The following is a 13,620-nucleotide window of genomic DNA, read 5'->3' on the forward strand; positions in this document are numbered from 1 at the left end:
CAACTCATTTAGACCCATTTAAACACTTAAACTGTAGAAACTATAACGTGTAACCTTAAAGCATTCAAGAAAACGTACGCATCACATATATATCGTACTTGGTTTTAGACAATCTAAAGCATGGCTTAACTCAACTCGTTTAGACCCGACCCGTTTAAACACTTACATCATAGAAACTATAATGTGTAACTCACCTTAAAACATTCAAGAAAACCTACGCGTCACGTATATAATGTATGCACAATCGCCTCAGCCTCACCCTCACACTTTTTAACCAGACACCCTATCGCCTCGAAACCCCTCACACTTTTTAAATAATGGCACAAATCCAAGTGAGTAAACTGCTTCAGAACTTAAGTACTATTTATAGACAACAAAGAGTGAAATGTGGTTCTAGTCCATGTGGTTTGTCTAAATCTGTGATTTTAATCCAACTATTTTAAATTTGCGATTTTCGTCTCCGTGGTTTCATTTCACTTGCAATTAAACCCGAATTCACTAATCCCGTTAATTATGATCATTAAACCCATCAGCGTACCTTTCACATGAGGGGCAGTTTTGTCATTTTTTCCCCCAAATACACCTCAGCCCCTCACGTGATGGGGCTTGCGAATTAGAACTGGGGTTTATTTAGGAAGAAAAAGAACAAAACTACACCTCACGTGAGAGGCACGTTGATGGGTTTAACGACCAGACTTAACGGGGTTAATGAATTCGGGTTTAACTGCAAGTAAAATGAAACCACAGGGACGAAAATGACAAATTTGAAACTATTGGAGTAAAACTTCATATTTGAACAAACCACAGAGACGAAAACCGCAGTTTACTCGACAATTAATTAACTAATATTAACTTTTCTCTTAATATTAAAATTAAAATTATGCAACTTTCACAGTTTTATCCCAGTGATTGTATGGACTAAAAGATAACAAAACAATAGCAATTCAATATAACAAAAATGTGTTCAACAAGAAGATTGACAACTTAAAATCAATATCATGCTTAAACTGTTATTGTGGTGCAACTGCTGATTCAGAAACCAAAGGCTCCATAATTTCAAGAAGTTCATTGCAAAGACCTGTAAAAACAACCGAATCCGTTTCTTTTGGTCTAAACTTTATTAAAGCCGACGGGACCATGTCTTCGTCTTCAAGTGTTACAACTTTCTCTCCAAAGTTTGGGATCACGCGACGTTTTATCAAAACGGGATGCAGTAATTCAAATTCCAAGCTCGGATCTTTCAATGACGAGCTCACAAACTATAATCAAAAAAATAAATTACAAAAAAAAAAGACTGTTAAATTACACTTTTCGGTGCAAGAAACCAAAAAAACTGAACCAAAACAAAAACCAACGGTTTGGTTTGATGATTTTGTAAAAACCGAACTAACGGTTCGGTTTTGGTTTTGCATGTAATAAAAACCGAAAAAACCGAACCGAATTCCGAAAATTTTGTTTTTTTATATTTTATATTAAGTAACTTACAAGAATTAATAAATATGTAACTCAAATATTTTTGTTCAAATGTATAATAGTCTATTACTTTACAATTAACAAATTATTTATACCTAAATTCATTGATTTTTGCCAACTTTTTTTTCGGCCTAAAATTTTCAAGCTCAAATGACGAAAACCGAAAAAACCGAAACCAAAATCACCGAAACCGAACGGTTTTAAAAACTCCAAAAACCGAAGTTTTTGTTTTCGGTTTGGTTTTAGATGAAAACCGCACCACGCACACCCCTAGTGTCTAGTAAAAATGGGACCCACACAGGGAATATGCATAGATATAAATAAAAATGAGACATTGAGATGGTTCAACGAGCTCGCAAACTATAATAAAAAAAAACATAAATTTTGAATGAAAAAAAAAGATTGTTAAATTACACTTTTCAGGTTGCAGATGTCTAGTATTATCATGAAAGTAAATAAAGACGAGATCTTTCAACGACGAGTTCACAAACTATAATAAAAACATAAATTTTGAAAAAAAAGATTGTTAAATAACACTTTTCGGTGTGTGGGCATATAGTATAAACAAGACCCGCGTTGGAAATGATCATGAAAGTAAACAAAGATGAGATCTTTGAACAACAAGCTCACTAAATATAATAAAAAAACCTAAATTTTGAAAAAAAAAGATAGTTAATTTATACTTTCGATTTGTAGGCGTCTAATATGAATGGGACCCGCATTGAAAATAATCAAGAAAGTAAATAAAAATGAGTTGTTTAAACAACGAGCATGCAAAATAAAATAAAAAAATATAACTTTCGAAAACAAGTATGTTAAATTACACTTCTCGGTTTGTGAGTGTCTAGTATAAATGATTCCAACATTAGGCTATGTGTAGTGGAGGGGCTACAAAATGGGGCGTTTTGCGCCATGTGGCGCCCAGTCAGCAAAGGGTAGTTTTTTGTTTTTGGGGTGTAATGGTGTTGCAGCCCCATATACACACACACACACATATATATATATATATATATCACACTCACAAACATATATAATATTAATATATACACAAACACAAACAGACGAGAATTAGTACCCCCCCCCCCCATTGCCCCACAAATCGCCCGGTGTGGGGTGGGGGGGGGGGGTGTTTGCGCCCCAACTCGACACTCAAAAACATATATAATATTAATATATATACAAACACAAGCAGACGAGAATTAGTCCCCCCCCCTCGCCCCACAAATCGCCGGGGGGGGGGGGGGGTGTTTGCGCCCCAACTCGCCGGAAATCGCCCACTACGTTTAGCCTTAGAAATTATCATGAAAGTAGATAAAGATACTTTTCAAATGACGAGCTCACAAACTATAATAAAAAACATAAATTTTTAAATAAGATTATTAAAGTACACTTTTCGGTTCGTGGTATCTAATATAAACGGGACTCGCAATGAAAATAATCAAGAAAGTAAATAAAGATGAGATTTATTTTAAACTAACCTCGTAAAGAGCGGTAGTTGGTTCCCTCGGGTTAAAAAATGCTTGGAGCACCACACCATCCGGAAACTGTATCCTGATGACTGTTTTTTCGTATCTTTTTCTTGCAGCTTTGGCTTGTTTTTCCTTGTATGATTTAGGTACTAAAAGTTGAGACTCTGCAAGTTTTTTCCTTCTTGACTCGGCTTCTCTTTTCACTTCATCAATGGAGAGATTATAGAAAGAATCCGGAAGCTCAATCTTTGCAGCTACACTTTCAGATACAGAAAAGAACACTCGAATCTGTGATCAAGAAAATGATTTATATAGACCTATTAATAATGAAGTGTGAGAAGGATTTGTGACCACAAAAAAAACCCCTTAAAAATAAATTAAAAAAAAATAATAAAAAAATCATAACTCAAAATATAAATAAAAAACGAAAAAAATTAAAAAAACTAAAATGTTTCCGCCATCATTCCCGTTCAAAAAAATATACAAAAAAATAAAAAAAAACTGAGGAAAAGACACAATGGCGAGATCAAAGACACAATGACGAAAATGAACAAAAGACACAATTATAACTAAAAAAAGACAATAGATCGCAAAATATAACACAATGCCGAACAAAATACAGCACAATGTTGAGTAATATAACACAATGTAAAGAAAAAAAGACACAATCAATGACGAAAATAAACACAAAACACAATGATAAACAAAAAGACACGGCTCTTTTCACTTACCATTGTGTGTTTTTTTATGAGAACGAGAAACACAGTGGAAACATTTTTGTATTTTTACTTTTTTAGTTTTTTTATTAAATTTTGAGTTATGATTTTTTTATTATTTTTTTACATTTTTTAAGGGTTTTTTTGTGTGGCTACAAATCCTTCTCACACTTTCCATTTTTGTTCCCCTTTGTAGAATAACTTGACCCTTAATCAAACATAAAAATATTTCCATTTTTGGAAAGTTTTTGAACTATCGTTACCTGGTTAACCATAGTAGTCATTACAAAGATTGATCATGAATTCATTCATAATTATTTGGGCCAACAAAAATTCATTCGATACAAGTGAAGGGTAATTTAGGTATTTGACAAGCAGACGAGTTAATGAATGTGATATTTGAATTATTTTACAAATTAGTCATAATTTTGTTTATGTTATCGCTTTGTATTTTTGCAATACTGGTTAGGAACTTGCTGTTATTTATGAATCTGCTGACCTTGTATTAAACTATCATAGAGAATAGATAGCATCTTTATATATTCTAGTATTCTACAAAGAACTTTGACTTCTTAAAAGTCAAAAACAGGTTGTCCTGCCTTAATGCTTACTTCTAATATTCCCTTAAAATTATCCAAAAAAAAGTCAACCATGACCTCAATTTATCGCTATCAACACTCCCAATAAAAAGTCAACTTAACGCTTACTTCAATGTGGCAAACTAAAACATCCAAAGGTTTAAGGGCAATGTGGCCAACTCAACTGCGCATACTTCTTTGTCAACCAAGATTTCTATACACTTGATTTGTTAACATAAATTCATAAATCACTTATGAAATTCTTACCTTGCCTTAGGGATCCCCAGAGCGAAATCCTCCTGCTTAGGTCTTGCATGGGGGTTGCTAAATTGCTTTTTGGGTTACGAACATGCCACCCCCATATGATGGATGATGCGGTATCCTGTTTTGATAAGGGGCTTCGAGAAGCCATCGAAGACATAGTTGTATGTGGAGGCCCGTTCTTTGGTGATCTTCAGTGGCGACTTGCATCATTACCGATGCGCTTGGGGGGTTTAGGCCTTCTTTCGGCTCATGATGTTGGGGTTTACGCTTTTGTAGCGTCGAGGGCTCAGTCTTGGAAGCTACAGAATCACATCTTAAGGAATAGCGGAGTTGTCGACCTGGACTCAAACTACGTGCAGGCCCTGGAACGCCTAAATGGCGCTCTCCTAGACTTTGACATTGGCGGTTTCTCTAATAAAGACACCGCCCCACCAAAGCCTCAAAAAACTTTGGCGAATGCCCTTTTTGGCAAAATCGCTCAGAGCCTGGGAGAAGTTTTTGGATTGTCCCCCCGACAGAAGGCGGTTATTGAATGCTTACAAGGGCCTCATGCCCAAGATTTTCTGACCGTTATCCCGATTGATGGCTTGGGCCAAAGCATCTCTGCGGTCGAGTATAGGGCCATTCTTAAGTACCGTTTGATGGTCCCAATGTACCCAGAAGACGAAACATGTCCGATCTGCCGTAAGGCTTGCCTGGATAAATTCGGAGAGTATGCGGTTCATTGCAAGGAGATGCCTGGGTTCAAATACCGACATGATTGGGTGCGGGACGTTCTTTGGGACATCTTAAGGCGAGCTGTGATACCAGCTAAAAAGGAAGCCCCCGTAAACTTCCTTACCACGGAAGGGAGATCCACTCTACGACTGGCAGATTTGCTCGTCTTTGGTTGGGCCGGGGGAAAACACGCTTGTGTTGACCTCACAGGGGTATCTCCTTTAGCTGGTTTGAGGGATAATGGGTTTATAGCTGGGCAAGCAATGAAAAGGGCTGAAACGAAGAAGGTGGAGAAACATGCTAAAGCCTGCGAAGAGAACCAACATGTTTTTGTCCCTCTGGCTTTTGATACCTTTGGCTCCTTGGCACCGGAAGCTATCCGTTTCCTAACCAGGGTCCAACGGGTTGTGTATAGCAATGTGCCGACTCCAAAGGGGCAAGGGTATGTCTTTAGCAGGTTAGGGTTTGCAATTCAGAAAGGGGTGGCGGCTCAGCTTGTTGCCCGCCTACCTGCTATGTTGATGTAATATCTATGTTTCTATTATAATCAAGATTATGTTTTTTCAAAAAAAAAAATTTAGTAATGTAACAAGAATTGTTTGCATTAGTAGATTGTTTAGGGAATCTGGTTGTGAAAGTAATAGTCCGCTCGAGTAGGAAGCAAACTCATCAAATTTACTCGTACAGGAAGCAAATTCACTTTTATTTTATTTTTTCTATTGCAATATTTCATTTAACACATAATCTAATTTTTCTCAAATAACATGTAATATTTAACTTTTAAAAAATCTAAATACACAGTTTTGTTTAAATTTCTTTGTCAACATTCCAATATAACTTTATTGGAAACCGAGTTGTATTCAAACTAAAATGTCTTTTTTTTATATTTACGAATTACAACACCAGATATACTGTAATTTGAAATTTTGAATACAACTCGGTTTTCAATGAAAGTTATATCAGAATATCGAGAAAGCAACTTATACAAAACTATGTATATACTATTTAGATTATTCTTAAAAGTTAGATATCATAAGTTACTTAAAAAGAATCAAAATTATCTGTTAAATGAAATATTGAAAAAAGAAAAAAGTCAAACGCGAGTTCGCTTCCTGCATGAGAGATCTGACGGGCTCATTTCCTACTCGAGCAAACTACCTACTTTCACAACAAATTCCATAAACCATTTAAAGCAATCCTATAAGACCATTCTTAACAAAAAAAAAAAAACAGAATACTAACAAAGCCGTAACGATTCAGTAGAATATAACAATATACCTGTCTCTCGACCTTCTTCACCTCCACCGGTTCAACAACCGCCTTAGCCTGCGGCTGCACATTCTTTGGCGGCTCCAACAAGCAAACCGCTTGCTTAATCAACTTAACCTTCTCATCACTCGCAGCCTCCATCACCGCCCACATCTCCCCATTCTCCTCTTTCAACTCAAACCCGACGCACTCCAACAAATCCAACCCCCCCGCCACATCAGCAATCGCCTCTTTAATCTTCGGGTTCCCTAACCGAACCTTCCTAAACTTCACATTCTCCGGCTCCTTAACAATATTCCTCAACAACTTAAGCACAATCTCAACCGACCCGTCCGACGGCTTCCCACTAACATACGCGCCGACACAAGTATCCAACTCACTCGCTATCTGTTCATCGGTATTATCAGATGATTGTGATTCATTATTAGTCAAACAACTCTCGACATGATCCGACACCTCTTGTTCCGACCCGAACACCCGGGTACACACCGGGCACTCAAACACCTTCAAATCATACCCATTTTTATTCCTCTTACCAGTAGTGATCAAAGCATCAAATGGGTCAAACCCATCCGTTGACTTTTCAGTTTTCTCAGAAACTAAAGACTTTTGAGGCAAATTGTTGGAAACTGATGAACTGGGTGGGCGGTAAGTGACGGGTTTCGGGTCGGGTAAACGGGTTGGGTTCGGATTAACCGGATCCGAAGAAGATGAGCCCAAAACCCGACCCTGGCCTTTGAATTTGCTGGAAGATGAAGAAGTTTTGTTCAACTTTTTCATGAATCCTTTCATTTTATCCTTCATATCGTCCATTTGGTTGATACCCAGATCAAAAAACAGCTGAATTCAATAAATTAATGAACAATTGAAGGTGGGTTTTGGTTTAATTTGAAAAAAGTCTTGAAATTGATCAAAACCCAGATCAAAAAACAGCTGATTTCAAGAAATTGATGAACAATTGAAGGTGGGTTTTGGTTTAATTTGAAGAAAGTCTTGAAATTGATCAAAACCCAGATCAAAAGACAGCTGATTTCGAACAATTGATGAACAATTGAAGGTGGGTTTTGTTGATTTTTGGTTTAATTTGAAGAAAGTCTTGAAATTGATCGAAACCCAGATAAAAAAACAGCTGATTTCAAGAAATTGATGAACAATTAAAAGTGGGTTTTGGTTTAATTTGAAGAAAGTGGTTGAATTTGATTGAAAAGATGGATGAATTGAAAGTGACAACGAAGAATAATGAAGAAGACGATGAACTTGTTACTAAATGTCGGGTTTCGGTTTGTTGCCTTGTGTTGGAGGTTATTGGTTATTTGGATATTTGGTTATTATTGGTTGTTACATGCATCAAGATTAGGTTTTTGATTCATGTATGTGTTGAAGGTAACGATAGTTATGGTGTGACCATATCCAAGACTGGCGTCCGTGTGGCTTACGTTAAACATATGTATACAAATTATGATAGTTTCGATGTAAAATAATAAAAAAAGGAAAGATAACTCCCGTTTAGATCCATGTATACACGATAAGTCATGAATATGAAACATGTACACGACATGAAAACTTATCGCGTACCTGTATTCAAACTCGAACACGAACTTGCTAATACCATGTGTACACGATATGACACAAACCTGCTGAATAATCGAAGAAGGGTTCGGCCGTTCGGTGGTCGGTGGCGCTGCTGCAATTGCAAGAGGCTGGATTGCCAGAGAATCGATGGGTTGCGTGTACCGGAGGTGTGGACGGAAACCACCGGACTACTGGAGATCCAGAGAGGGAGAATTGGAGAAGGGTTTGTTTAGACACGAAAATTAACAGGTTGATTCGTGTCTATCTGTTTAGTATATGAAATCTTTATACCCTACGCCTGTTAAAATCGTGTAGATTCGTGTCGTGTATTGTGTCTAAATTGCAAGCACTACCAAATCGGTACCTGGCAGCTCATTACTTGGGCTCACTAAATCTTGCCCAATCCTAATTTGGGCTTAATAAACTTCGGCCGACTTGACTTACGCCTGATAAGGTTTCCTTTAGTCTAATCATGATTCATGAGGCTAAGGTAGCTCATTAAGAAAAATATAAACTGAGGAGGTGTTAATAAAATTGTTACATTGAACAAGATATTTATCTATTACATAATCATACACAATCCACAAAACTTTGCTAATCATATCCTAAACTCGATAACTCATAAGCAAATACAATCCCGGGAATCAGTGTTCCCCGTGCGATCAAGCAAAGAAAAAGCGACACACAAATGACAAATCGTGTATCTTATTATCACAGGAAGTTTTATATTATATAAGATACCATATACCAGGTTGTCAAAAGTTGATTACTTGCAAGGTGAACCCTCCAGCCTGTTAAAGATCATCAACACAAGTGATCACCTAGCAGTCCAACATGTCCCAGAAGGCTTAATTAACATAATAGCTTTAGGTAGCAAGAGCCTTATATTGTCCACATAATAATATATTACAAATATAATCTGCCAACTCATATATCCTATATTATGGTGATATAAGCAAAGGAAAATTCTTGCTTTTACCAGTAAAATCATAAAAACAATTTATGTCCTAGACTCCTAGTCATATGTCACGGAGCAATCGTTCATACTATGTTTGGCATCCAAAAACCAGCTATTCCATCCTACTTATGATCAGGGTCCACTCGTTTTGTCCTGCCTTTGACTCACTAGAAGAGCGAAAACAGCTCGCAATCGGCAATGCCTTCGTTGTGCAAGCATAACTAGGCATGTACGTCAGTACGTGTCATTTATCCAGCTGAGGCCGTGCCCAATGAGTTCGGAATTGGAAAGCAAACTCAAACGTTCAAGCACAAATAAGCAATCCGACCTTCGAATATTTTTTCCCTCATCCGTGACACATATCTTAAATTTTAGTGGACAACTAGACATTTAAACATTGAAAGCTAGAGAGTAGAGAGAATCCATTTGAGCAAAAACTGGACTGTTTGGGCTTTAATCCCAAATTATGTGTTCATTGGTCAACTTAGCTAAAATAGAGAACAGAAGGCTTTTATGGTTCATGGACAATTGGACACTATATGATTATAGATTTATATCTACAAAGACTTCTATAGCAAGTTGAATCACAATTTTTGCCCCACAATTAAAAAATACTAGGAGATGTAAATATTGGATAAAAATAATATTTTTACATCAATCAATCCTCAAGAAATATACATCAAGATTCCAAACACTAATCAGACATCAATTTTAAAATAATAACTAAATAAGAGCATCAAAACTTGCATACTTTCTTGATTTGTTTCGCCACTTCGGTTATAGAACCTCGTCTACGTGGAACTTGAGAAGCACAACGAATGCCAAGATGCAACAATTTGATAATCTTATCCGAGTTGTCATTAACGTTTACCATATTTATATCAAATACATTGTTCTTCCACCTAGATTCATCCACCGACTGGACCCATGTAGGAAGATCAAGCCCTTCCTCGTTCAACAAATCAGTAGGTTCCTTACCCGTCAAAAGTTCAAGAATTAGTATCCCAAAACTATACACATCCGCGTCTTTAGAAGTTACACGTGTATCAATCAACTCTGGAGCGCGGTATCCAGACAAGTTTGGGGTCGAAGATGACACAAGTTGTATCAATCCGGATTCCGACAAGCATGCTTGGTATCCAACGGTGAGAAGAACGTTGTTTGATTTAATGTTACCATGAGAAAGATTGTGAGAATGAAGGTGTTCAAGACCACAAGCTACATCCAAAGCAATTTTACTTCTTATCTCCCATGTTAATTGAGATCTTTCCTCCATGTTACCTATAATAATCACAAAACTCAATTAACAACAATCTAAACACACAATAATATAAAAAAAACGCATAATGCAGGAGCATTTTAACGGAAATCTTTTATTTGTTACTTTATATTTATTTTGTTTCCAAGATTATCTCTTTCCGTCATAGTATAAGTAGGGTTATCATTGTTTAGTTTGTTAGTTTTCGGATTTTGAATAAACACTATAAACCTTCAAAGTTTACAACCCTTTGGTTTCAAAGCTTTTGACTAATAATCGTATGAGTTTCTTGACTGCCATTTAACATACGTTTCTAATTGCATCAATGCAAAATAACCAAAAGAGTGAGATGCAATGATACATACCATGCAAGATTGAACACAAGCTTCCCATGGGATAGAAATCAAAAACAAGAAGCTTTTCTTCCTTCCCATAATAATACCCCTTAATAGGCACCAAATTCTCATGGTACAACTCTCCAATGCACACAATCTTCTTAGTAAACTCCCTCTTAGAAACACAAACATTCTTAAGCCTCTTAACAATCACCTCACCACCATGCTCTAATCCTAAATAAGCTTTATAAGTTGTACCCACAATCCCCTTCCCTAAAACCTCAGCAGAAGCCCTTAACAAATCATCCAACAAAAACCCCCCTTCCCTAAAAAATGTTAACTCATCATTAACATCGGGTCGACCCGAATACCCGTCTTCCAACCCGGTATTCTCACTAGCCATAATATGATCCGGACTCCGAAAATTAAACTCCGGCGGCTTCTCCGGCGACGCAGGTACCGGCGTCGCCGCATCTCGAACCGCCGGATTCGAATTCCTTAAACCCTTCTTCTTTCTCAACAAAACAAAAATTATCCCAACGACCGCGATCGAACCGAACGTCGACCCGACAACAATTCCGGCAATCGCTCCACCGGAAAGTCCACCATCATTATTTCCACTACTTTCATTTTCACCTTCAATTGGACAAGAATTCAAAGGGGGGCCACATAAATCATTTCCGGCAAAAGAACCCGCCGGAAAACGCGCCAAATTCCCGGGAATACTTCCCGTTAATCGATTCACCGACACATTAAATTGAACCAAATTAAGATTCAAATTAGGCATTTGACCGGTGAATTGATTGTCTTCAAGATTCAAATGTGTCAATCTTGTAAAATTATTAAACCCCAATGAAATGTCTCCGGTAATATTATTACCGGAGATATCCAACCGGAGTAAATTAACCAACCGAAACAGAGTCACCGGAACTTCGCCGGAGATATTATTATTTTGCAAATTAAGCATCCAGAGGTCCGTACACAGCCCCAAATCCACCGGAATTGGACCCGAAATCCGGTTTCCACGGATGCTGAGTACTTGTAAATCCGTCAAGTTTCCGATTGTGTTCGCCGGAATTACTCCGGTGAGTCTGTCTCCGGGTAATCGGAGCTCTGTTACACGATTGGTTACGTTGTTGCATGTAACTCCGGTCCAATTACATGGTGATGGGTTAGATATGTTCCATAGGATAGTGTTGCCGCCGACGGCTGATCGGAGGTTTATTAAGGCTGCTCTGTCTCCGGCGAGGTCGGAAAATGCAATTTTTGGTTGAAAACAGAGGAAATATAGTAAAACTGGAGCAAGAAAATTGATGGGTTTCATTGATTTGATGTGGGTTTGTGGAAATTGAGGTAAAAAATTGATGGTTTTAATGTTTATTAAGGTAAAACAAATTCCTGTTGAAAACAGAGGAATAAAGCTAACAGAGTGAAATTTAAGCAAGAAAATTGGTGGGTTTTATTGATTTTATGTGGGTTTGTGGAAATTGAAGAGATTTATTGATGGGTTTTAATCTTTATTAAGATTTTTTGGTGGGTTTTAAGCTTTATTATGTAAAACAGTAAAATACAAATTCCGGTAGAAAACAGAGGAAACAGAGTGAAATTGAAGCAAGAAAATTGGTGGGTTTTGTTGATTTGAAGTGGGTTTGTGGAAATTGAAGAAACTGATTGATGGGTTTTGATCTTTATTAAGATTTGATGATGGGTTTTAATGTTTATTGAAATAAAATGCAAAATCCAATTGAAAACAGAGGAAATAAAGCTAAAGCTAACAGAGTGAAATTGAAGCTAGAAAATTGATGGGTTTTGTTGATTTGATGAAAATATTGATGGGTTTTAATCTTTATAAAGATTTGAAGATGGGTTTTGATCTCTATAAAGAAAAAACACAAATTCCGGTTGAAAACAGAGGAAATAAAGCTAAAGCTAACAGAGTGAAATTGATGCAAGAAACTTGATGGGTTTTTATGATTTGATGAAAATATTGATGGGTTTTTAATCTTTAATAAGAATTGATGATGGGTTTTGGATATTTGAAGAAGATTATTATTGTTTGTTTTCTGTCAATTGGACGCTGCATGAAGAAGAAGAAGATGTTTAGGCGTTGACTGTTGACTAGAGGGTTGATTGTTTCTTGTTTAGAAATAGGAGATATTCAAGCCAACCTATATGGGTATTAGTGTACTTTTAACGAAGTTTTCAATTCATTTTTAATATTATTAATTAATTTCTCAAAAAGAAGATTGAATATTACTAATCAAAATTATTACTTTATTCGGTTTCCTATTTTAGTTTTTATTTTATAATGTCATCTTTCTTGTAATTTTTGGTTATCGTACTTTCTAAATGTGGAAAGTATTCTCGGCCCACTTTGTCAAGACTTCAGACTATGTTGTCTTAATCGGGCTCACGTTGGGTTTAAAATTTAGCTTGGGCATTCCCTCAAAAAGCCATATGGTTGCGACTTAACATTCGTTGTGTCGCCACAAAAACAGAACTCTTTGTGTAACACATAGTGGGACGAAAACCAAGAGGGCTCAGGATTTGGGTTGACAACCTTTTAACTCAAGCTTTTTATTGCCATAGCCCATCAAAGTGTCATAAATTTCCACTTAGGTTCCCATTGTGAAAACTCAAGCCTCATACTACTAGGCTATAAGTGGTGGATCATTATTCTATGTGATTTGCTTTTTTTTATATAGTTTTGTTTGTTTTTTTTTTCAAAATCAAACAAGTAAGATACAGTTGATTTTTCGTTTCGACGAACCGAACAACACATTTTAAGCGAAAAGTATATTGGTTTTGTTTTCATTTGGATCTTTCATAAGTACAAAACGATTACAATAAGTGACAAGCAAACGGGCAACAAGCTGTGTCACAACCCCCTTTTGAATAGCAAAGCCAATTCTACTAAAAACGAAGCTCTGGAACCTAGGAGCCGAAGAGGTTCCGTGTACGACATGCTGAACCCTACTTAAAAAATTCACAGCCTCTGGAGCCAGAAAATC

The 13,620-nt window shown here is 36.8% G+C and overlaps 2 protein-coding genes across 2 annotated transcripts; both read right to left on the reverse strand.

Moving 5' to 3' along the window:
- Positions 1-1,002: 1,002 nt before the first annotated feature.
- On the reverse strand, positions 1,003-7,654 carry LOC143587136 (plant UBX domain-containing protein 2-like). The gene is made up of 3 exons (XM_077068512.1): positions 6,496-7,654; positions 2,952-3,230; positions 1,003-1,259 (listed from the first exon to the last, which is right to left on the reverse strand). Exons 1-3 carry the CDS (start codon positions 7,297-7,299, stop codon positions 1,011-1,013), a joined length of 1,332 nt encoding a protein of 443 aa, XP_076924627.1. The 5' UTR covers positions 7,300-7,654; the 3' UTR covers positions 1,003-1,010.
- A 2,067-nt stretch (positions 7,655-9,721) lies between these two features.
- Positions 9,722-12,758, reverse strand: LOC143587137 (putative inactive receptor kinase At1g48480). Its single transcript, XM_077068513.1, has 2 exons — positions 10,640-12,758; positions 9,722-10,297 (listed from the first exon to the last, which is right to left on the reverse strand). The coding sequence occupies exons 1-2, from the start codon at positions 11,931-11,933 to the stop codon at positions 9,753-9,755; spliced, it is 1,839 nt and encodes a 612-aa protein (XP_076924628.1). The 5' UTR covers positions 11,934-12,758; the 3' UTR covers positions 9,722-9,752.
- Between the last annotated feature and the right edge of the window lie 862 nt (positions 12,759-13,620).

The sequence above is a fragment of the Bidens hawaiensis genome, unplaced genomic scaffold (assembly GCF_021521415.1).
Source record: "Bidens hawaiensis isolate Kalapana, Puna unplaced genomic scaffold, B.hawaiensis_p1.1 tig00035159_1, whole genome shotgun sequence".
In the NCBI taxonomy this organism is placed as follows: Eukaryota; Viridiplantae; Streptophyta; class Magnoliopsida; order Asterales; family Asteraceae; genus Bidens; species Bidens hawaiensis.

Coding starts and splice junctions, on each gene's coding strand:
- LOC143587136 (XM_077068512.1), bottom strand. CDS start 7,299: ATGGACGATATGAAGGATAAAATGAAAGGATTCATGAAAAAGTTGAAC. Junction 3,231..6,495: donor TGAAGAAGGTCGAGAGACAG/GTATATTGTTAT, acceptor TCTTGATCACAG/ATTCGAGTGTTCTTTTCTGT. Junction 1,260..2,951: donor CAACTACCGCTCTTTACGAG/GTTAGTTTAAAA, acceptor TTTTGATTATAG/TTTGTGAGCTCGTCATTGAA.
- LOC143587137 (XM_077068513.1), bottom strand. CDS start 11,933: ATGAAACCCATCAATTTTCTTGCTCCAGTTTTACTATATTTCCTCTGT. Junction 10,298..10,639: donor CTTGTGTTCAATCTTGCATG/GTATGTATCATT, acceptor TGATTATTATAG/GTAACATGGAGGAAAGATCT.